This window comes from Eleginops maclovinus, chromosome 1 (assembly GCF_036324505.1).
Source record: "Eleginops maclovinus isolate JMC-PN-2008 ecotype Puerto Natales chromosome 1, JC_Emac_rtc_rv5, whole genome shotgun sequence".
Lineage (NCBI taxonomy): Eukaryota > Metazoa > Chordata > Actinopteri > Perciformes > Eleginopidae > Eleginops > Eleginops maclovinus.
Genome location: NC_086349.1, coordinates 17,626,011 through 17,652,114, shown reverse-complemented (window position 1 = coordinate 17,652,114; position 26,104 = coordinate 17,626,011). Strand labels below are relative to the sequence as shown.

The window sequence follows — 26,104 nt, the reverse complement described above, 5'->3', positions numbered from 1 at the left end:
CAAAGTAAAGGAATGGCTTTCATTCTGTGTGCAAATAATTCAACTGAAATGGGAAATGGATCTCACAACTCAAAGAAATGTGCCTGGATGGTACCATTCAGAATATATTTAACATTTAACACATAAAATTGAATTTGTTTATTGACTATCCCAACCTTAATTCATAGCTTTGATGAATAATCAATTATGCTTCTGACAATTGCATGGATATTTATTGAAAGCATCACATTTTTTTAAATGAATGAAATTATATTTACAATTAATATTTTGTGTTAAGTTATTAAATCTTTAGGTAGTAGCCTTGTGTTAAGTTGGGTAATTTACAGCAAGTCTGTCATTATTGCGATTTGCTGTTTTGCAATGATATTTCTGTATATTTTAGTTACATGACACATTTAAAACACCTCAATCAAACACAGTGATGTGAAAATCAAATAACTGGTTAAAAAATAGATCACTGTGTAAACAATGTATATAACTGTATACAGAAGTGGGTCTCATTGAAAGGGAAGGTGGAATCCAATAGTATTCAAATGTGCAGAAAAACAAAGTTGCAGACAAAGGTTTAATGAATATGATCTAGATTCTAGATCATTATTTCCTGTGGATGTGATACAATTAAAAAGCCTTCACATGAAACAGGAGACTCATGATGATTTCTTTATTATACCCACATAAATATTACAATGCAGCCGCAATTGGTTTGACCCATCTCTTCGAAATAGAGCCTCAATAAATCTTTGCATAGCATGATATCCCACTTTAAGTCACAATCATTTCTTGTATTGGCCCAGGCAGAATTCCACAAATATAAACTAAATTGTCTTGAAACATTGTCTTGCTTGTTTAGATAAAAGCAAGGACTTAGGGAAACAAATGCTTTAGATTTTACAGTGTAACAATCAAAGTAGTTTTGCTGTGTCTTTCCGGGTTGACACTCCTGTCTGCATATTCTTGTTAACCATATTTGGAGTATACAATGTGTGTGTGTGTGTGTGTGTGTGTGTGTGTGTGTGTGTGTGTGTGTGTGTGTGTGTGTGTGTGTGTGTGTGTGTGTGTGTGTGTGTGTGTGTGTGTGTATGTGTGTGTGTGTGTGTGTGTGTGTGTGTAATGGGTGAAAGCGGGTAAGTATCACACGGTCAATGAAGGCTTTAAGAGGATTGCTCATGCCTCTGACTGACTCACAAGGTGCAATGAACTTCCACTCTATTGATGTTTAACTAAATTCCTTTGTTAATAGAGTATTTAGAGTCACATGTCCTTGGACTGTGCAGACACAATTCAACACAGGAATGTGGCTCACTACCAGGCAGGCAGATTTAAGTGTTAAGATTCTAGACGGAAGCACAAATAACCATTTTGAAGTGTTAATATAAATAAGGGCCAAAGTGTTGTTATGACCTGTCACTGGTAAGGAGCAAGAACCGATTGCCATTGTTTGAAGTTATTTAGAGAAGTTGTAATGTAACTTTGCTTGAATGGTCTCCTCTGTAGTGTACAGATGTCCCAGACAAAAAGACAGTCAATGGCTCTGTCCCAAATAACTGTAATGACTGTATCCTTGGGGATTTATTGTCACCCCAATCATCATGGGAACAAGGAGGGCATGTTTCTGTGGTTGCTGTGACGATAAAAAGGAGTCAGTCCTGGATGGGAACAAGCCCTCGGGGAACCATGGCAACAGCAGTGAAAATGTCAAACGCCAGATCTTAAGTGCTCCAGCCGGAGGAATTTCAGTGATTGACCTGCTGTGTATCCAGATTTCTCTGTTCTCCTTTGATGCTGAGTTCTTACATTTTCATATTGTTTTATAAACTAGAAATGTTTTTAATGTTTAAATGGCTGAAGAACTTTCAGAATTTAAACACAGAAGCTGAATCATGTATTCCAATGTAGTTTGATTGTTCATTCACAATGGAATCTATCCGAGGCAGCTCAGCACCAAGTTAATATGTTACCCCGGTTATCCCTAGCCTCTGGAAAATAGCCTTAAGAGGGTGGCTGTATTGAGTGAAATGAATGGATCAATTAAGCATCAGAAGGTGGTGTGGAGGTGGCATTACATAGGGGACTAGAGATGGGTGGTTTTAAAGTGCCAGAGAGCCATACCGCATTAATCAAAGTGGGGCATTAGAGTAGCATGAACACTTACACATCAGCAGAACTATGCCATAGACACTAACATGTATTTTCAACACCAACTGTAAATACAAACATTCACCACTGCATTGCATAAAGACAGACACCACTTTTACTACAGCCAGAGGATTTGTGTCTGACTCTGGTAAATTCAGTGAGCACGATGGTTACCACAAACAATGCTATAATGCTGATGCCTACAAACTTCACACAAGAGACCAAATTTAAACAGCTAGGGATTTGGAGTTTCTTTGGCATTCATTTATTAAAAATTCAGCTCATCTATCTAGAATGATGAACACATTTTCTATTTTCATGGATTTAACCACCATGTCTTGCACCTACTGAAAAAACAATGCCGTCACAAACCCATGGTAATCTAGGTTAAAGCTAGTTGATTAGGATTCAAATGTTCCTGGGGAATGGCAGATGACTGTAACATTGTAGAGTCTGCTATGCAGGAAGTGGCTCCAAACACAGACATAAAAGTGGATGGACAATCAATATGTGCAGACTGACACACAGCTTGGACCAGAGGAAATGTAAAAAAAGGGCTTTGGAAAAACCTGCATTACCAATAGCAGTGAGGGATGGAGGGGTGCTGACAGAGTCAAAGGACATCAATCACAGCAATTACAGCACACAAGGCAAGCTTTAACCAAATACATGGTCCTCAGCCAGCCTCCAAAACTCAAGCATTTGAATAACTTTAGGGTTGGAAGACGGAGACAGATAATATGAAATTTGAATAACAACATGAACCAACATGACATCATTTATCAACTATCCATAGACTCACAATAGGCTGAAAAGCTAGAAAGTTCAATGCACATTGCTATACTGGTGCTAGTGTATTTTAAATGTCACAAAATAGACTATATTCAGGCAGCAATACATCATTTGTATTGCTGATCGAACCTAATGTATCACACCTAATCTTATCTAAACTAAGCACATTTTCCAGTTTTAAGAAAAATACATAAAACAACATATACTGTATGCATACACATTTGTGATAGCAAGCTTTAAAAGCAGTGTAACGCTTTGTCTGCAGATGAAAGGCTTATCGAGTATATTACATATTACTTAAGAAAGCCAGGTTAATTTAATTAGAGAAAATTCTACATTTGCAGGTTTTCTTTTTTGTGGTATTCATTTTCTGATAATACTGCAAACAATTAATTGATTGACAGAATGCACTAGACCTATCTTTCTATACATAGATTTAGAGTCTCTCAAAACCCTGAAATAAGGGCCACACAAAATTGCTCTTGTCAGCAAACACCTGCAGGTGTACAGTTATTATGTGGCTGTCAAAGCAGAAGGTGTATTTAAATGGTAAGGCTTTGGCTATATTTTTTTCTGAGACATGTACTTACTGGTGGTGTGCAAGCTTGCAATAAAGGAAAGAATGACAGGTGGATAAGGAGTGTCAATACACTTCAATGTCATTGTACACATACAATATCATATCCTTACCTCACCTTTGTATTGCTTAATATTCATGAAGCAACTCTTAAATTTCCCTGATTAACCTGTACAACCGTTGCTAAATGTCCTTGACTGCATTACTCCACACTGTGAAGAAACAGAAACTGTCATAACTCTGTATTGGTCACACCTAAACTTAGTAGGAGAGATCTTTAGAGAGAGATATACAGTAAACAGTCCTTACCACACACACACACACACACACACACACACACACACACACACACACACACACACACACACACACACACACACACACACACACACACACACACACACACACACACACACACACACACACACACACACACACACACATACACACACACACACACACACACACACACACACACACACACACACACACACATATACAGTAGCTATTCAGATGAGATGATGAGCCTGGTCTCCAGAGATCAAGGAAAGCACCTGGCTTCTAGTCTTCTTTAGTCTCACCGGATGTTGAGGTGTGTGTGTTCCCAACTTATAAATAGAGCTTGTGTCTTCCCTAGCTCTCGTCGCAGCCTGCATTAGACAGTGTCCATGATGTGGGGCAACATAGAGGCTGGGGTGTTGATGAATATGAGTACATAAAGACATAGAAACCAAGAGAGAGACAGAGGCAGATAGGAAGAGAGAGAGAGAGTGAGCAAGAAAGGACTAAGCTGTGAAATTGGGGCATTCTGCACTGAAGCCACCTGGGTATCAGGAAGCCCCGCTCAGGTGTTATGAATGGGTTCCCCGATGTGCAAACCAGCAGAAGGAAAAGAGATAGGCTCAAGCCGTTCATCCTTCCTTCTAAATTTCTCCCTCCTCTTCGCCCTTTTCCATCATTCAATTACCACTTTTTGCTCTGTTATTCTGCTAATTATTTGCAGTGTCCCATCTTATATGATCCTTTAGCAAATCTTTACACCTTCAAATTGTGGGTGTAATGTTATATTTAACACATTTGTTAACAATTAGTTGTTAACTTTACCTCACATTTACTTCAAAATATGCACAAGGATAATAAGGGCCATAGGGTACCCAGAATAATACAATACACTCTTGCTTGGATTACAGAGAATATACTGCAACAGTAAAGCAAATAATGTGAAGGCTTCAATGGCATCTCTGAGGCCCACTACAGGGCTGATTTTAAGACAGTATGATTGTTTAAGTTAATTTTTAGTAATATTGGTGCATGAACATTAGGTTAGGCTGTGATCATGGTGAAGATGTCCCAATGAGGCTGCATTTGTCACATAACAATTAAGGGTAGCCCACAAATGAAGTCAAACAAACACACTACCCCATATTTTTAACACCTTGTGCTTGATTTATTATCGACTTATCTGCACCAAGGAAGTATTGTATTTGTTAAATAGGTCTGTGATACCAAGAGGTCTGAGAGGAGATGCTATACTCAAATGATGTATCCTGTTGGGGATTGTTAAATCAAATTGTAATGCGCTGTGAATGTTTTTGTTAACTGGCCACATTTAATGTTGTCGGTCTTTGTCTCACAGGCTGCAGCACACTTGTGCATCTCTAACCACAGCATCTGAAACCTCATTTAATGTCCCTGCATCAATATCACTATAGAAAGTCACACTGACTTTTGTCAAAGAAATTAGAACAATTTATTTTACGCACCATCATCCAACCCCCACCTGGTATGAGTGTCCCATCTTATATGATCCTTTAGCAAATCTTTACACCTTCAAATTGTGGGTGTAATGTTATATTTAACACATTTGTTAACAATTAGTTGTTAACTTTACCTCACATTTACTTCAAAATATGCACAAGGATAATAAGGGCCATAGGGTACCCAGAATAATACAATACACTCTTGCTTGGATTACAGAGAATATAACTGCAACAGTAAAGCAAATAATGTGAAGGCTTCAATGGCATCTCTGAGGCCCACTACAGGGCTGATTTTAAGACAGTATGATTGTTTAAGTTAATTTTTAGTAATATTGGTGCATGAACATTAGGTTAGGCTGTGATCATGGTGAAGATGTCCCAATGAGGCTGCATTTGTCACATAACAATTAAGGGTAGCCCACAAATGAAGTCAAACAAACACACTACCCCATATTTTTAACACCTTGTGCTTGATTTATTATCGACTTATCTGCACCAAGGAAGTATTGTATTTGTTAAATAGGTCTGTGATACCAAGAGGTCTGAGAGGAGATGCTATACTCAAATGATGTATCCTGTTGGGGATTGTTAAATCAAATTGTAATGCGCTGTGAATGTTTTTGTTAACTGGCCACATTTAATGTTGTCGGTCTTTGTCTCACAGGCTGCAGCACACTTGTGCATCTCTAACCACAGCATCTGAAACCTCATTTAATGTCCCTGCATCAATATCACTATAGAAAGTCACACTGACTTTTGTCAAAGAAATTAGAACAATTTATTTTACGCACCATCATCCAACCCCCACCTGGTATGCCCGTTATGGCCTGCTGCTTCACTAGGCAACCTAAGTGTAAAAGACTAAATTGTAGCTTTTAGTAACAGCAGCAGAAGCTGGCATGTTCCTGGTAACCATCTATAATTAATGGACTTGTGCTGCTGGTCCTTGTTCTGTTTCTGAACTAACCCTTAGTAAACCACGTGGTCATTACAGCCCTGCAATAGTCAACACCCAGGAGTACAGATATGGCCAAGAGCAGCTCTCAGTCAGTCACCAGACACCATCACTGGAAAAATAGGAAACAACTGAATGAAGGATTGTGTTGTAACTGGCAGCTCAATGATTCATTTGTTTATTTGTTTCACATTTCCAGGAATCATTGGTCACCATTACTGGGACTCACACAGGCTATTCTTGTCTGTAATGTGTCCTCCACATGAGAATTGATTCAATTATTGATTAAGTTGTCCACAGCAGGTAAAAAGCGTGAATGGGTCAATAACCATTTTGATGAGTAAGAGCGACCAGCTCTCTTTTTAATTTTTAGAAAGGATGCACTTGTATGACATATGCACAATTTTATTTATACATACACTCCCCACTCCATTAATGTCAGGATCGCATGTTTGGCAGAGAAAAGCCCATAAATGCTGATTGTGAACGTGTTGGAAAGTAAAAGGTTTCAAAGATCGAAGCTCAACCTTACCAAGCTATCTGTTTAGCAAGCATAACAGGATATGTATCCAAAAGTGGCTAGGAAGCAGAAGAAACCAGAAGTCAACTTTTACTGCACCCTTTCCAGAAATATTTCCATTTGAACTTTCCCTTCAGATAAAAAGAATAGGCAATCATGTTATTGTTAGTAGTTTGCACCTTCTTCAGGTTTTTTTTTTTTACACCCACTCAGTGGAAAGTTATACGACAGCAGATTTGGTTGGTACGGAGTCAAGGACAGAGTTGGTTGAAAGTCCAAATTTTATAAGCTGTGTCAATTAAGCTACAATAAGTGACTGATGTTTGGGCATCACATGGGTGATAAGGGCTAAAAATAAAAGCAAGCTTGAAAGGTCTATCATCCTATCTGAGTCAGATAGGATGAGTGGACCACTGCCACTGAGCTAAAGGTCTTCAAGAAAAGATGGATGAGACCGCAGATACAGAGGAAAAACTGAGTTGGCACACATGTCTGCACACACATCAATAAATAAGAAGGGATAGCATAATGAGGCACATAATGAGTTAATGATATTAGGGATGTAATATTGCACAACTGCAGGTGACTTACAGGTAATAATGATGTAGGGATGTTTGTCACTGATCTCTAGGCAAATGTCATTTGGTCCTATGATTCCATGACTCATAACGTGACCTTTGCCTCTATCTGTTGAACTTTGGCTATTCTATGGATGCCAACGATAAACCTAAAATCAAACGCAAAATACCATATTTTTCTTGTATGCATAGCCATTACTTAAAGCTTATAATCATAGCTGTAAGGCCTGCTAACTCCAGCAGAATAACACCAGCCATGGTGCTCACCATTGGCCCTATTATTATCATGGTCAGGTACATGAATATTATAGGATAGAGTTCCAGCATCCAGTTGAGTCTCATCATCGATTGGGAAAGATCAAGGCTCAGCAGAGGCGCATGGCCCCTCTGCCTGTCTACACTCCCAAGCTGAACACATGACCTCGCAGCCCATAACACCCTCACTTCATCCTAACGTGTTTATGTGTTTCAAATAATAGCATCAACTTGTTTCACTTACCGATGCCGGGGGCGGAGTAGATGAAGTACAATGCGGAGGTGGACAGCGAAAATAGGAATAAAAGCCCAAGGAATGACCTTCTCCGGAATCGCAAATGTGTCGGCATTATACAGGCAAAAAAACCCGCACACAGGCACGCTCCCGTATCTTCAACGACGACAGACCCGTTTCGATGTGTCCAGATGCCGAAGCCAGTGGTCCGCGGACAGCCTGGGTTCAATGAGCCGAGTAGAGTGGCCGGTCAGCGGTAGCGATGAGGAGACAGGCGACTAGGAAGTCAGTCTATTTCCGCGGCAGGTCGAGCGCAGGAGACTACCCCCAGTATTCAATCAAAACATTCAAATCTCATTTCTGTTTACGATTTTGGTTGCGGGTGTGTCCGATTCCGGGAACGGCTTCCAATGATAGCGCAGCTTTTAACCTGGCCTGGTATTTTCAGTGAGAGACCATCATCTATCTGAGACACTACGTCGGTGATAGTGTTTTGGCTGCTCCTGCGCTTTGCCTGCCTGCTGTCTGGCCCTATGAATGGGGCAGCCGCCTCTCTGCAAAATTTGCAATACTGAAAGTGGGCGTCAACCGTACCCGACAAAACAAGGACGTGCCCACAACGATGAGAACGTAACCTGGCGACTGAAAATTCAGAGGAACGTAACACTTTCCCAACCGTTGCGACGTCTAAAACATAATGGCATGTGGCATGACCATAACCTAGCTAATAATGACTAATAGTTTTATTAGCTGTAATTAGCCCTTGATTCTGTATTTCACAGATAGTCTTGCGACATCTTTCACTGTCGATAATGTATTTACTTCGTAGTTCTGTATTATTTTTTAAATTTGAGATATATTTTATGTAAAATGTTTGTTTATTTTCTATTCTTTTATCATTTTCACATTATGTGCAATGCCTTGTTTACATCCTGCTGTGACGAAAACAATCCCCCAATTGAGAACAATATAGTGAAGCTAATCCATCTAATCTAATTAACTATTGCCAGCTAATCTACGTACAGATAACCATATATATTTCAGTTTCAGTAACAAAATAAAAAAATAGCCAATACATTGACTTTTATTTGATTCATACGATGTATTGGCTACTTGTATTTACCTGTGTAAGGTTTAAATATATGAAAATAAAATCCATTCAATTCCAAAGCTTAGATAAAGGTCCTCAAAAATTAGAGATGTAAATCTGGCCATGTATGATTAAGGTTTGGAAGTAGAGGCCTATTTATTAACGTATGTCTTCATAACAATGGATGTGTATGGTACACGTTTACATTTTCCCATTTCTTATTTATGTTATTGATGTAAAATTATAAGCAGCTCAATATGCACCTATCTAATATACCTCATTACAAGATGGCAGGTGTTTCCTAGATCTGCAAGTTATTTAAAGCTAGTACGGGGTACAATAAAAACACAATTTTCCGTATAACAGCAGGTGGACTTTACACCCTTCATGAAAAAGAAGAGAAGGATAGTGGACCGTGATGGTTAGTGGACGGCGGACGCTACACCAAAGTTGCTCATGGGAAATGGAGTACAGAGAGATTACTGTAAACCATCGGCATTTGACATATTTTTCATGCCATTGAAATAAATATTATCAATTGTCACATAAATCTGATTCTATATTTGCTTGACAATAATTGCAACAATCTGCGTCCCTTTGTTTATTTTCTATTCTCTGTTGTTATTCTTGCAACGTAAAGACTACAATTCCCAGCCAAGTCCCTCAACCAGGAAGTGATGTGATGTCAACAGATACATGGAGCTGTCGACATGGAACTTCCCGTCTTTTTTATTTAAAAACGTTGCTTTTAGGTCTAAATGCACCTGTTTGAGAATGAGAGGCGTTAACCATAAGGTTTTGTTGCTGTCCTTTTTGCTGTTATGTGTAAATCCGTGTGTGCCAGAGCGAGCTGAGAGGGAGAACTCGTTGGACCTGCGTGATGGAGAGGACCAAGTGGATGTGAATCATAAGGCTATTCCAGTTAAAAGCCAGCAAACAATAAAACATGATGGAGAAGATGGAAACGATTCAATCGACACACGAAAGAAGGGGCAGTCTCTCAGGTTTGACGCAAAAACTATTGATTTGAGTATTCTCTTCGGAGTAACTTAGCCCATTGTAGCTAGCTAGCAATAGCTTCACAATGTTACTCAAGTTTCAAATGTCGCGTCACTGCAGTCTAGTTAAAATACATCTTGATATAGTTGCCTACAATAGTCCTTGAAATGGTAAAACATTATATTCTCTCTAGTATTGTCAGGTGTTATAATCTTATCATTAAGGTGAGTTAGTTTGAAATTATGTTATATAACGAAATGTACGAGTACAAATCTAGTTAACCTTAATATTATTATAAAAGGTTAGCATGGAAAAGGTGTAACATCAAGGGATTATGTTTCTTAATAAGGCGTCTCCCATTATAAAAGAATATCATTATTACTAATTGTTCAGCAGGGATTTAACAATAACATGTTTTGATCATTTCTGTGATGTGTGAATATTGTAACCAGAGCCCTCTTAAAACCTATTGATGTTTTATCATTATTCTTTTGACTGTGTCTAAGCAGCAAGTCCAATGACACTGATAACAGCAACGAAACCCTCCACTCTACAACACATGCTGCCAAGCCAACGCCCCCGGCTCCCCCAACCGCCAAGCCCATTCTTCCTGTCCAGACAGGGGTCAAGGCCCAAGAAGAAGAGCAGTCCAGCGGGTTGACCATTTTTTTCAGCCTATTGGTTATTGGTTAGTGGCTTTATGTTGCTGCATTGCTGAATATCTGTCTAACTCAGTCTTTTGTATCATATTGGTTTTGTAAACTATGACTGCCAGCATAAAGTCCTCCCACATTTTGTTTTATAAGAGGAAACTAGTCTAGATTCATTCTGAGAAAACAGGTTAGAAAAGAAGAAGCAAATAATCCACAATGAAAAATATGATCATCGTTGTTCACATAATATACACTGCCTGGCTAAAAAAAAGTAACACACTCTAATATTTGTTGGACCGCCTTTAGCTTTGATTACGGCACACATTTGCTGTGGCATCGTTTCCACAAGCTTCTGCAATGTCACAACATTTATTTCTGTCTTGCATTAATTTTTCGCCAATATCTTGTATTGATGACGGGAGACTCGGATCACTGCGCAAAGTCTTCTCCAGCACATCCCAAAGATTCTCAGTCGGGTTCAGGTCTGGACTCTGTGGTGGCCAGTCCATGTGTGAAAATGATGCCTCCCTGAACCACTCTTTCACAATTTGAGCCCGATGGATCCAGGCATTGTCATCTTGAAACATGCCTGTGCCATCAGGGAAGAAAAAATCCATTGATGGAATAACCTGGTCATTCAGTATATTCAGGTAGTCAGCTGACCTCATTCTTTGGGCACATAACGTTGCTGAACCTAGACCAGGCCAACTGCAGCAACCCCAGGTTATAGCACTGCCCCCCACAGGCTTGTGACCTTTTTTTTTTGGCCCGGCAGTGTATGTAAACTAGACCTTATACAGCTTATGATGTATGGAAATTGTACATTCAATATAGGGATTTGTTAAATCCGATGTGTAAGCAGTGATACAGGATGTAGGAAGTGGAGGAAGGAGAGGATGTGGTTAAACATTAACATATGTACAACAGTATGTGTAATGTCACGAAGAGCTAGTTAAGATACAAAGTACCCATTATCCACATTAGTTGACTGCAGTTTAAGTCACATGCTTACGCTGTAAGCGTATTTTCAAGGGAAGTGGCATTAATGATGCATGAGGTAGCCAATAAGACTCTTACTTTTTAGACGGATAAGCTTGTTAGTATGTGTTAGTCTTGAAACGTTACAAACATTACATTTTGATCTGCTAATATATTGAACATGATTGCTTCTAGTGTAACCTCATTTATTTATGATCTTTTATTGTACAGTGTCAGAATGATAATTCTAAATGTCAAGCAGCTGCTCTGCAGTCATTATATATCAAACAAGTCTACTCATTTACATCAAATATTTTCAAAGACTTAGATTTGAATTTAAGTAACCATTTGAGAGTATACACAGTTAAAGTTACATGATCTTTAATAGACATTCCTTTCCAGTCCACAGTTGTTTGTTTGAAGGAAAGAAGCCGTAGAAATGATCCTAACACTATGTGATGTGGTGGCTATTTTTGTGATGATCTGTTTTGACATTATATTTGAGACATGACGGAGATGTATTCGTTCTAAATATTCATTCAGTGTTCTTTGCTCTTCCCATTCACCCCAGGTATCTGCATCATATTGGTGCACCTGCTTATCAAGTTCAAACTGCATTTTCTTCCAGAAAGTGTGGCTGTTGTCTCCCTCGGTGAGTACTTCTTATGTTACATGTTTCTCTGCAAGCTTATGAAACTCTCTATTGTGTTATCTGTTTGAGGTCACTTGAGGTGAATTCTAAGAATGGATTTGTTTGTGCAGTTAAAACACACTCAAGCACCCAGACACACATCTGTCTTGACCCTGCAGGCATTTCCCTTTTTGCTTGACCTGCATACTGCACATGAGACAAGGCTTGTCTCCGTGTTTGGAGTAAGGGGCTTTGCTGAATAGAGATAACACTCTGCTTACAGATCAGGACGCCTGCTCTTCCTTACTCATAATTTCCTCTTTCTCCTTTACTCATTGTATTGCATCCTCTCCATTATACCCTTCCATCTGCCTGTATATTTGGGTCTTACAGAATGCTTTTATGCTTGTGCTTGATTTTCTTTTTCCATCTTATCTGTCTCTCGCTCTCTTTTTGCCCTTCAAACATCTGTGTGTTGTCTTGCACTTTTAATTAATTTTCCTGCAGCCTACGTAACAAGAGAGCTTAATGCCCAAGGGGAATTTCTCGAAGACAAAACTAAGACAATAGCCCTTTTACACTCTTCATATCTGTTTTACCCCTGAGCTATGGTGGATATTTTACAGGATTGTTTTCATTTTGAGAACTAAAATATCACTTTGCCTCAGGTTTGAACTCAGTCTTTACTCTGCTTTCATTGAAACGTTCATATGATGTTGTAAAATATTCAAACCATGTTTCTACTCTTTCTCTCCAGGAATTCTAATGGGAGGTTTTATTAAGATTATTGAGTTCCAGGAACTGGCCAACTGGAAGGTATTGTTTGACTGCTCGTTCACACCCTGCATCACAGCTCTTTGTTTATACACTGCTTTGGCAAAACATCTCCCTCACGATTTACCCATAATTAATGTTGATAAGTTTTGTTTGATCAAGTAAACAGATCCAAATACCTCCACACATATAACCAAAAAAACAACACATTTGCAATGCATGGCCAAGTTGCAAAAGGGCAACACCCATTGCATGCTTGATAACTGTCATTTTGAAAGGGTGGACACACTTCTGCATTGCTAAGTGTAAGCGTATTGCAAACATCAAGCCTAGAGTATGTAACTACATTTCCTAGTACTTATACAATGTAATATTATCCATCAGCAATTTCTCCGGGAACTCCCCACCCAACCCCAACACAATAAGCATCTGTCATCCATGTGCTGTACATTTCCCTCTCTCCTTCTGTACCATTCATTAATTTCCTGGACACTGTTTTTGTCACAGATCTCATCCCTCTATCTCCACTGTTACCTACCCATCGTGACACAAGCCATTCTTTGCTTGCTATCTTCCCCCTTTGTGTCCCTATGAGCCCTTCTTTTTTTCTCCTGGTTCTCACAGCCTTTAATTAACATTCCTTGTTCTCTGCCAGTGAGTGAGAGAACAAATGAACAAGAGATGTAGGGAGAGAGAGATGCAAAGTGAGGGGGAGGGCTGAAAAGAGGACAGGTTTTGTCAATGTTTCTTGCACACTGGGGTCCATTGTTTTTTAGCCTGGGGGCCCCAGGGTGTTGCTGACTCATCATTACTACTAGTAACCAGAGCCCCCGGAGCCCCTTTGCCCTGTCCTGTGAATCTCTAGACCGCCATCTCTGTGTTTAGGCTTAACTCGCATCCTCACCTGTCCGTATATAGGCTTCATGAACTGTTATCGCCACACTGCTTAAGAAGAGTGTAATGAAGGTAGTTATAAGGTGATATGCAGCAGCTTCTTTGCAGAATCATGGATTTGATAAATGGTCAGTAGGCCTTTGGAAACTTCAAAACTCCCATGCCATGATGCAAAAACATTATCTCTGACCTACTGGTTTTTGGGAGCAGGATGCACCCTGTGACCTGTTCAGTGAGAGACACAGTCGGTGGTTCTGTCTGCATCATTTTTCAACTGCGACTTTTCTTAAATTGTTCATACTATTGATTTACATATTAAATTGTTTGACCAAGTCAATGGAATGCATCTGTCATTCTTTTCAATTACTAGCTCATTTTTGTTTTAACTGGATGCTTTCTCACGCTTTTAGCTACCTTCAAAGGCTTCAATGTTGCGACATCTCTTCCCACAAGCATGTTTCTTTAGCAGACACATGACTTATCTAGCAGGCCTCTGGGGCTGCCCCACAAACCCTGCAGGCAGCAGCATCCTGTCATAACTGGCTTTCACCACCACTCCGCTTTCTATACTATTTATTTCCTAAGAACCCTTTTATTTCCTGTCATTTCCCTGCAAGCCAGCACATGAAGAGAGGTAGTTCCTGTTTTCTGCTTTTCTGGTACTTGTCAATGCTTTTCCTTTCTCTCATCTGCCCATCTCCTTCCCATGTGCTCTGACACAGATTGAAGAAGAGATGCTAGTAAGAAGTAACACACTAGGAGCATATTCTCTCCCAGGCAGGGCACAGAGAGACATACATAGGTGATTATATTTTCATCTACATCGGACTCCAGATAATCATTTAGTTTTCTCTACGTACTGTTATATGTTGCCTCATTTCTCCTCAGTGGCAGCATCGGTGTGTTTAAATCCCCACAGGGGTAGCACGTACTTTTAATAGATTTCTCCCACGCCGTAGAGAGACCGACACAAGGGGAACAGTTTTAATTGTGGTTTCAGGGGCATTTTCCCATGTGGTGATGTCAGTGTGTGTCAAAGCTGAGCCCCCAGGGAGCCTGTACTTCCAACGAAGGCCTCCCCATCATTCCCGTTCATATTTTCTGTTCTCTCTAGACACTCTTTTAACTGTGCTCTCTTCATCTTTGGCATTCATCTTTCCTAATTTAGTTGAAGCTCTGTCTTGGCACTTCCCTAGAGTATGCCCATCTCTGATGTTGTCAAAGTATTCTTCAATGTACCTAATCATATAAATCATTTTTCATCAACAGAATTTGAACTATTGTAATGACTGATACATTATTTAAGTTGCAGATATTTGCTGTTGTTTTACTTATTAACTGTGAGGATTTGCTGCTTTTCTTTATTTTTGCTAATTAAATATTGTTGGTTTGTTTGCCAGGCCGAACAACCAATTACAATGTTTCCCCTTGGTTAGTTAATCAAATGTAATTTGCAATTTTTATCTTTATAATTTTGACCTATAATTGAAGCCCTACTAAATCTCCTATCAACACATATGGCAAAGCTCTAGCTTGCTGACATCTGCTTATTTAAATCTCTAGATGTGCATATGCAAAGTCTTTGTGTGCTCAGTCAGGAACATGCATGCATTCATGCGGAAGTACAGCTGTAGATATAGGTATATTTCTTGTGTCTCAGGTATTAATATTCATTCCTGACCTTTTATCTGCCCTGAAGGTAGAGTTTGGCCGGAGATAAATGTCAAAAAAGGAATAATCTAGGAGCAGTCCTTTTTGACCTACCTTTCCCTGAAATTTGAATGCATAATAAGGCAAAGTAAGCTAAAGCAAAACCATTTACACCAGCATACACCCAGTGTAGGCTGTCCTCTTTACCTGAGCTGTTTTTAAGAGTTTATATTGAGTGTATGGTGTTGGCAAATGTATCATTAGAGCTAAAGTAAAAATCCTGAGAGCCACTTGCAGTATGGTTTTCAATTAAAACATATGCTGTTGTATTGTCTCATCTCATGTGCCAATCGTATCATGCATATCTGGGTCATAGCCCAGAATAAGGAGATGGATGGAAAAAATATGTTTATAAATTCAGAGGATGGGGTAAAAGAATTAATACTCTAACTAAAACAGCGCTTGACAGGGGAAGGTAGTTATTAATTGCTAACGCATTGCAAATCATACCATTGCAATGTTTAAAGTAATAAAAAGAGATTCTGTTTGGGAAGTAATGGTTATCATATCCTTCTGCTTGTCGAGTTATTTGGGTCGAGAGTCAGGCCCAACCAGCTGTCAAAGCTGACTTCCATAATACAGTAAGAGAGATTGTTGACTGGATGGAGAAAATATGGGGATGTCCCTCTTCTGCCTGACAGACACAACTGCGGGGTCAACCATAGCCCATAAATAGATCTTCTCCATGAACATTCACTAATGCATACTGTAAATTCACTTTAACATTACTGACATAGATGATGCACAGAACTCAGTCACACACACACTAACGCGCTGGCTTTGAACACATGGCACATCATGCACAGACACATGGGCAGCCAGAGCGTAATGCTTGGCCACATGATGCCTACGCCTGATCTTGGAGGCTGGCCCATTTAGCGAGAAGCAACAATGATTTCATTATATCGCTGAAATCATCAGTGTGCAGTGGTTGCAGGGTTACTCTGTGTGCGTATGTGAATAAAAAGATCTAAACTAATATAAGTATCCATATGTTCTTATACAGCATGTGTGCTAGAAGCACCATGTCAGGGGTAGTAATGCTTTAATGCATGAATGCTGGCAGACAGGCATTTCCTGTGATGAACACAGGACGTGTGTGTTTGTCACCCGTCCTGAAGTCAACATCCATATTTGTTTTGTCAGATGAAGGGCTGTCACAAAAAGGTCAGCTGATTATCACTGAACCGGAATTTATCGCTATGAATATTAAGGAATTTTTGTCGAGGATTGCATGATTACTACAATCACATGCTTTATTACACACACACACACACACACAGATTTTCCTTCATATACAACAGTACTTTTTTTTCTAGGCTAATTTAAAAAATGCTAACAAATCCTTTTTGTAAATAAGTAATTTGTTCAATATAAATGTTCACTGTAGACATCAATTTGAAATGTCTTTAATCTGAAATTATTTTTGAGTGGTTTTGCTACTCGCAGCTCCCAGCCAGCTGTAATTGACAATTTCCCTTTACCCCTATGATTTGTTACTATTTGATAGTGTGCAACTTCAAGCAAAGTTTGGAATCACTGGTCCATCACCTCACCACGTCTGCTATTTTACTGTGTTTTGTATGTAACTTTGTCTCTATCTTATTCTTTTAGGAGGAAGAAATGTTCCGACCCAACATGTTCTTCCTTTTGCTTCTTCCGCCCATCATCTTTGAATCCGGATACTCTTTACATAAGGTATATATAAGACTGCCCAAGATATCAAATAAATAATGACTTGTTATGCATGTGATGTAATTAAAAGTGCAAACCGATGTATGCATGGAAACATAACATCGGTATTTATTTCCTACGCCAATTGGCTAACAATAAGAAAAAAATAACCTTATCCATATATGTAGAGAACAAAACATGTTTGCAGTCAAATAAACAGCAAACATTATTACATAATAATGTTTGCTGTTTAGTAGTAGAAGTTTGCTTCGGCCTCAGACTGGCTACGCTATGTTTTGTCACAAGTGTCATATCAAATCATACCTGAGGTTTGAAACTAATTGACAAATCCAAAAAGGGGACTCGTATCATTTGATTATTTATTAAATTAGATTATTTACAGATACATTCTGCTACAGTTCTCAAAATGATATTGTGTCTTTTCTCTGTACCTGTTCTCTGCCCTACATTTCATTTAACTGCTTGCCACATGTTATGTAACACCATGTAAACTTAAATGTCATGCTACTGAAGCCTATGAATACTTGAGCTTTGTGTCCATGTATGTTCAGGGTAACTTCTTCCAGAACATTGGCTCCATTACTCTCTTTGCTGTGATCGGCACAGCTATCTCTGCCTTCATAGTCGGCGGAGGGATCTATTTCCTCGGGCAGGTGAGGTTTACCAGGGCCTGGTCATAGAAAAAGTTTGAACGTGTTAATGCTTTACTAAAAGATATGTGTGCTATTAATAGAGTGTGAAGTTGCAACTGGCCCTTAGTATCTTTTCATTGTTCAGAATGTTTCTCGCTCTGTGTACATAACAGATCTCTTTGTTGCCTCTCCTAACAATGTGTGTCTGTGTTTTTCTCAGGCTGATGTGATCTATAAGATGTCAATGACTGATAGGTGAGTGTTAGTGTTGCATTTCAACTAGCAATCCTTTATAATAATAATAGTGTAAGAAGTGTCTAGGGATTACACTTTTGTACTTCCAGGCTTTTTACAATTAAACCACTTTTTGTCCAATTGACTTCTAGGGAAATCTGATATAAGTATTATCTAAGTACTACACCCACACACTGGTTCAGTTCCAGACAGCTGGATAAACCAGCTGCCAAAGATGACTGAGACACAAGCAGTATGCCAAACCCTATCCATGTGTTTTTTTGGGGGTTTGTTTATTGAGCACATGTGTGTATCTTCATCGATTCAGTCAGTGTGAATGTTACTGTTAACAGGGTTTTTTCCTGCTCATTTCCTTTAGGATGTTTCCCGTCCCATTTGCCTCTCTCTTTGTGTTTGTAAGCATGATAGCGCGGAAACTGCTTAACCCATTTTAATGACATGAGGAGGGGACCCAGAACGTGAGCCAAAAAATAACTGATTGGATTTTGGAAAGGGGAAGTCCCAAAACGTACATTTCATTCCTGGCTTTTTCGGGGGGGCTTTCTAGTTTCAACACTGTATTTTTACAAACATTTTTGCCCACTCAATGCCATTTTTGGTAATCAACAGTAATTTAATCAAAATTGTTTGCTTGACATTCAAGTCTATTTGTTTTTGCAAAGTACAAAAACAAATGACATTAAAGTAGAAGAAAGGACTATTTATAAAAACGTGTTGTTGTAGGTGTTGCCATTTCACACAGACCGCAGTGTAATTATTTCCATTAATGCAATTCATTTCATTCAGTTTCATTATTGCAATTAATAAAATAACAACCTGTAGGTTTGCCCTGCCTGAGCAGAAACATGTGCCTCCTTGTTTGTGATGCATATCCTGTCGGCATCCGTCTGACCTTGTGAACTCACAGATGTTGTCCCTCTGTTGCCCATGTGTGTTTGTTTCTTAATTCTTATGTCCATGCCTGTAAAGTGTCTTATGACTCCTGTATAACACATGTCCACTCTCTTGCTGTAGCTTTGCCTTTGGCTCACTGATCTCAGCTGTGGATCCCGTGGCTACCATCGCCATCTTTAACGCCCTAAATGTAGACCCGGTCCTCCAAATGCTGGTGTTTGGTGAGAGCATCCTCAATGACGCCGTCTCCATTGTCCTCACAAAGTAAGAGTCTCTATCTACTTCCTCTGGGTTTAGTTATTCTACGGGGTGTAACATGTTTGCCCTTGCATGATATTTACACAGTTTTTCTCAGCAACGCATACTATTAAAAAGAACAGTTTACTTTGTTGTACCCAACCCCTTAAGTTCCCAATGCAATACATTAAAAATTATTTGCTTTGATGGAGGAACCACCCCACACACGCACACGCACACGCACACAAACATTGACACACTTGTTCCTCTGTCAGCTGAGGTGCAGTGAGGCATATTCCAACATTTTAACCCCACCTTCTTTTGCTGATGACAGGAGTTGAGATGAGAAAAGAACCAGTGACCTATTTAATCTCCAAAGTTTACAAATGCAGAGAATATGATCTGACTTATCTTCACAGATGAGGATTGTTGTTGGAATGCTTCCACGGGATCGGTTTAATACCAGAAGCCTCCAGTAAAGATGGAAACAAATGTCCCTTTGCTGCCCGTATGTTTTATTGTCAGGAAACTTTCAGTCATCATAGGAGACAATGTAGTGTATCACTCTCTCAGAATTGTTTATAAAGATTGTTCTGCGTCGACAAAATAGGGGTCGCAATCGACAACATTCTTAACCTTGTCAGACAAGTTTGACAGAAGCAGACTGGTGGCAGGACTCTTGTGTGCCTGCATCACTGCGATCCTTACTGCTCACTCTGTACTCACTATATAGTTGCCTTATCTCCATTACCCACAGTCAGCTAAATGTGCAAAGTGATCTCAAGTGTCTGTATTCCCGCATTGGAGTAAATGACTGCATGAATAATGGAAAGTCTGCACAGCCTTGGCAATTTGCTTGGTGTTCACACCTCGCAGACTGGTTTTATTCGAAGCTACTTAACAATTTGCCCTAGTCATTTATAGGAGCCACGCAGCTAATGCCTTTGTTTGGGAGCTTGTTCATAAGCATTACAATCAGATTATCGTGTTGCCTGTTTGTTTGTCTGTATAAATGATATTATAAAAAACATTGTACTGCATAATTTAATAGATTGTCTGCAGAATAACCATAACACACACATCCACAATGTTTTTCTTTTAGGATGAAAACATGATGGTAAATCATTTCCACCCAATTAAGTTAGAGTACAAAGAATAAACTTGATAGATAGCTTTAACTGCTAAGAAACATAATAAAGATGTAAAGTTATTGTTGAGTAGAAATGTGTCTACATGGTCCCTAAATTCACTTTACCTTTGAAAATATATGTTTCACGTTCTAAAAAGAAATGACTCAGCTAATATACAATGCCGTGTATTGCAACATTCCCCAATCATTTCTTTGTGTCACTCTTCCTGTTGAATCACGTTGTTAATATAGTCAACCTCTGTTTACCAAACAGGATTTTGATAAAGGATTAAACGTTCTGCAGAAACTCTGATCTCATGCACAATTTCTCATACTTGTGAGTTTTTAGTATTCAATCGTGGAGTTATTCTGCCCTCTAGGGTCAGAAAGAGGTATCACACCTCAGGATTTTATACTGATATTGTGGCTTGAGTTGAATTTTTTCACTTTTGTCTTTCAGCACGGCGGAGGGCTTTACCCGCTCAGACAACTCCACAGTAACAGGCTGGGAGACTTTCTTACAAGCGTTGGGTTATTTCCTTAAAATGTTCTTTGGTTCTGCTGCTCTGGGAACCCTCACTGGACTCATCTCGGCTATTGTATCCTTACTCTTTTAGTGTATTTGTCTTGTGTATGTGTTGAACTCTGTCTTATTGTTCATCTTGTTTAAATTCCTTAACCTACTGATTAGTTTTTAAAACACTTCGATCTGAGGAAGACTCCTTCGCTGGAGTTTGGTATGATGATAATCTTTGCGTACCTTCCCTATGGACTGGCAGAAGGCATCAAACTGTCTGGTGGGTGTCTCATACTCCTCAATGCATGCTAAAGATTCTTACATGTGACTTTATGCAACTATCTTAAATGACAATCTTTCTCTCCACCTACAGGAATAATGTCCATCCTGTTTGCGGGAATCGTGATGTCTCACTACACCCATCACAACTTGTCTCCTGTCACCCAGATCCTCATGCAGCAGACACTGCGCACAATGGCCTTCATGTGTGGTCAGTGAATTTAGTCCTTTCCCTACTTCCCCTTTGTTTTCATTTTACAATAAATACTCACCACTATGCCAAATGTATTCTCTTTCCAGAAACATGTGTGTTTGCCTTCCTGGGTCTCTCCATCTTCAGCTTCCCTCATAAATTTGAAATATCCTTCGTCATCTGGTGCATAGTAAGTGCCCTTTCCTTTTCAAAACATTATTTGAATGCTGTTGTTGTTTCACTCCTGGTGATCATCCGCATGGTGTCAGTGTGACAGCTGTTGTTCTCTCTCTAGGTCCTGGTTCTTTTAGGCCGAGCAATAAACATCTTCCCTCTGTCCTTCCTGCTCAACTTCTTCAGAGATCACAAGATCACTCCCAAAATGATGTTCATCATGTGGTTCAGTGGTGAGATGACCCTTTTGTCTAACCTGTCACAAAAACAACCAACAACAACAAATCTTAGTTTAATTAAAACATTGCCCAATAATTAATTTTCATAACAACTTTGAAATATACCCTTCAGAATTCCCTTATTATAAGCATCTGAGGCTTCTGCTTTAAGGAATGGGATGAAAATGGGAAGAAAATAATCAAACCCTGTGAACGGAAAGCTTTGATGTAGGCTTTTTTTTTTTTCTTTCATCATATTGCTTTTTTCCAGAATAACTTACCTACATCTGATTGGTTTTTCTAAGTTATAACTTATGGGGCAATACAGTATACCTCTAGTGAGGGGCCAATCCTTTCGTATATTTTTTTGTATGTGGCCGTCAGTGAAAAATGTTTGGACACCCCTGATCTACAGCTAAGTAGTTTAAAGATAAAACCATTAGTTTTTTGTGTCATTTAGCATGCACCATTTCTGTTATTCCAGCTTCTCAAACAATGAATATTTCCTGCTTTCTTTGTCAAATGAGTACACAAACTCTCTCATCATGAGACATTGATAAAATGGGCATTTGTCACTATTTTTGACCATGTATCAACAAAACAATTAACCAATCAATAGAAGTAAGAATCAGTTAATAAATAATGACACTAATAGCTATTTGCAGCTTTACATATTTACAAAAAACAGTGACGTACGTGTTCTCATAGTCCTGTTCTTCTGCTTTGTCCTGTTCCGGTAGGTTTGCGAGGTGCTATCCCTTATGCCTTGAGCCTCCATCTGGGCCTGGAGCCAATTGAGAAACGGCAGCTTATTGGCACCACCACCATCATCATCGTTCTCTTCACCATCCTCCTCATGGGGGGCGGGACCATGCCACTCATTCGCCTCATGGACATTGAGGAAAGCCAGTCGCGGCGTAAGAACAAGAAAGACATTAATCTCAGCAAGACGAAGAAGATGGTAAATGATGAAAGTCATATGTTTCGCTATAACAGTCTGTACACACAGTTTGTTGGCTGCTTTGCCTTCTACAACCAGACCCTTATGTTCTTTTCAGAGGGGGAAACATCAAAGGTCTAACTGTAAAACTCTTATCTCAGAGTTTTAAACTTAGTCACAGCAAAACTCAGACAAGCATCAATAAGCCCTAACGACTCTCATTAATACAATTTCTCAGACACACCATACAATTGGGTATATTATATTTGACTCTATAGGCTCAAACTCTTGACATAAGGTCTCTTTTTAAAGTACATCTTGCATTTGAGTTGATTAGTGGCATGTGGTGGTGTGTTTGCATGACCTGGGTGTACAGAATGTACAGTATTTGATGTCTTCCAAAGCTTAGTGTTATTCCCAGGCTACCGGGAATTAGATCTATCAGCCCTCTGATTTTCCTTTCAGCTCTCAATCTATCTTTGATGTTATTCGCTCTCTTTGCTCCTTCAGCTCTTTCCCCCTCATCTCTGGTCCTTCAGTGTGTGATCTCAACTCCATCACCCTCCCCACTCCTCTGTCCTTTGGACTTACTCCTGCAGTGGACTTCCTCCCCTACATCTCTTTTACCCCTGCCTAATTTGTTGGCCACTCTCCTTTTACTCCCCTCTATCTTTTTTTATTAGTCTGACTTTCTCTATCTTCCATATTTCTCTCCAGGGTAATACCATTGAATCAGAGCACCTATCTGAATTGACAGAGGAGGAGTATGAGGCACACATCTACCAGAGACAAGATCTGAAGGGCTTTATGTGGCTTGATGCTAAATACCTTAACCCCTTCTTCACTCGAAGGCTCACTCAAGAGGTAAGTGAGAGAAAGAGAGATACAGCCATCCTCTAAGTCCCTTTCCTAAACATATATTAGTATTTCCAATAATGGTTTTCTTTCAGTCCTTTAAGTTTGACCTCTCGTAAACAGAAATGCTTCACCACATGTTCGAACTACCAATTTGTCGAAGCTCATGTTTTTGAGCTTTATAGACTTTGACAGCTGGTGATTCAGTTTGTTTCTAGATTTCAAAGCCCTACAGGGTTAGTTAAGTGCCTGTGGCCCTTGGGAAGGCAATCAACGACTACATAGCTGCGAGTATGTTTTGCACCCTGCACCTATTTTTACCTCCTGACTGATCACTGTCTCCAACCAAAATATCATGTCTGGGAGATGTAATATCCTGAGTGACGATTTCTGTTTATGATGCCTCCCTGTAATTTAAAAAGACACATTTTCTGACCATATCGCATAGACTATATCAGTTAGCTGTTGAAACATGCAAACACATTTCATATACTTTACCTCCTTCACAATAAAAGCATTGTGCATCATTCTGGTGAGAATAAAGTTGTGTGTAATTTGCTGGAGGCCAAGTAATATATACTTCACCTCAGGTAATTTGCTATAATCTTCAAAAGTCACTTAGAAAATTATGAAATGGTGATTATCAAACCTCTGCTGAATTATACATACTGGATACCATTGGTAATTAGTTTAATATAGTAACATTGTGTTACATAAATTGCAATTAAGATTCACTGTTTCTAATTTCTCAAAAGTGCAAAATTATGCCGTTTTTCAAGAAGAAAAATTTTGAATTTTCCAAAATACCTGAAAAGGATATTTAATGTTGAATCATACCTCTCAAAATACAAAAACCCCTGACATTTAAGAGCTTCACCATATGTAGTGTGTTTAAGGGCTCTGTGTGTAATGTGTGTCTCACAGGACCTGTTACATGGCCGAATCCAGATGAAGACACTGACCAACAAGTGGTACGAAGAAGTTCGCCAGGGACCCTCAGGATCTGAGGATGATGATGACGAAGCTGAACTTCTGTGAACGGAACAAACATTTTCCGTATGCTGCACGTCTTTAGTGCGCAGTGGTTTTGGAATGTGTCAAATTCCAGTGGGGTTCCTATAAAACTGGAATCGTAAATTGTAACACTGGAAGCAAAAAAAAGACTTATCTGTGAAATGATGTTTCTCCTATAAATGCCATATTGTTATTTGCTAAACCAACACAGGAAGTTTGGTTGATTTCTTTCCCAGATGCTTCTTTACAACGCTAAGGTCTGAAAGTAATATTGGAGGAAAGCCAAGAGGGAATTTCTCTATGTAAAGCAATACTGAAGCACCTTTTCGCTTTGTTTTGTTCTCCACTTTTGTATTGCTCTGATCAAAACAGATCAGGTTTGCAGGAAGTGTAACTGTGTGTCAGCAGAAGGATGCATCATAATGTTGCTACAGGCTCCATTTTAAAAGTATGATTTGGAATAGGCCACAGGTTGCAGCTTTGAATGGCTTCCTATTGAACTTGATTTAATTCTCTCCGGCTTTCTACATTTGTATGCATTAATGAATCTGACTGAGCCCATACATACGCATATAATGACGAATACAAAAAAAAGAAGCAGCAGTGAAGCTGAGCTACCACTACAGCCTCCAGTAACACAGCAAATTAAGAGAAATACAGGAGGGAGTTAAAACTAATGAAAATAATCATTTTAAAAACATTAAATACCTCGTTTACGGGACAATAATTATGCTCAAGGATTTTGCTTTCATTTGAAATTTTGGATACAGTTTGCCTTCCCTAAATCAGGTTTTCTGTGCTTTTTTCAGTCTCTTCTGTGGCTCTTTCCACAAAATGTGTATGTTATGAAATGCTGCTTTTGTGATTGTTCACTATGGCTTCCTAATGGATGTGTGGGTAACTGGGAATAATAGCTTGTGAATGTGAATTATTTTATATTTATTTATCAGATATTTATGTGTTGTTTGTGGGCCAAAAACCTTTTTACTAGCTCTATGAGCACTGCAGAATTAATAAGAAAACATATTAAATAAAAACATATCCTTAATGTTGGATCAATTGTCTTTTGTGAAAATGTATTTTACCAATTCCACCCTTTTGAGATATTCAGTTTGACTTTTTAAGAAGGTTTTTAAACCAATAGAGACTATATTGTTATACATTTGATTTATAAACCTTCGTTAATTTTTAGGAGTACACTGAATAACAATGGGGAACTGCAATTTACCACAGTCTACTGCAAATCACGTCTACTTTTCATAAGTGTTTAGATAGATATATCAAAGTCAGCCAACCTCAAATTGGATTTTGTCCATGAAAGCACTTTTCTTTATTAAAAAGATTAAATGGAAAAAATACCACAACCTAAATTACCTCATATAACAAGATACTTCATAAAAAGAGCTTAATGCTGTCTTAATTCGATCATAACAGCTCGTGTAAGTTTAATACTCATGACTCTGATTACTAGCAGATCATTAGAACAAGACTTCCATATTTCAACGTGCGTTTCAGTGATTGTGTCATTATGCCAC

General features: G+C 39.0%; 2 protein-coding genes across 2 annotated transcripts in view; one reads left to right on the top strand and one right to left on the bottom strand.

Moving 5' to 3' along the window:
* Positions 1-8,336, bottom strand: part of b4galt5 (UDP-Gal:betaGlcNAc beta 1,4- galactosyltransferase, polypeptide 5) — a 29,505-nt gene extending 21,169 nt beyond the window's left edge. The window contains exon 1 of the mRNA XM_063880898.1: positions 7,818-8,336. Within this exon, the coding sequence (XP_063736968.1) occupies positions 7,818-7,923 (106 nt within the window). The 5' untranslated portion in view covers positions 7,924-8,336. The remainder of the gene's footprint in view (positions 1-7,817) is intronic.
* Positions 8,337-9,560: 1,224 nt separating this feature from the next.
* slc9a8 (solute carrier family 9 member 8) lies at positions 9,561-25,617 on the top strand. The gene is made up of 16 exons (XM_063886068.1): positions 9,561-9,902; positions 10,407-10,585; positions 12,100-12,180; positions 12,917-12,975; positions 17,152-17,235; positions 17,784-17,885; positions 18,085-18,119; positions 19,134-19,277; positions 20,840-20,978; positions 21,071-21,176; positions 21,270-21,386; positions 21,476-21,558; positions 21,664-21,775; positions 22,501-22,721; positions 23,418-23,564; positions 24,480-25,617. Exons 1-16 carry the CDS (start codon positions 9,595-9,597, stop codon positions 24,591-24,593), a joined length of 2,031 nt encoding a protein of 676 aa, XP_063742138.1. The 5' UTR covers positions 9,561-9,594; the 3' UTR covers positions 24,594-25,617.
* Positions 25,618-26,104: the final 487 nt, after the last annotated feature.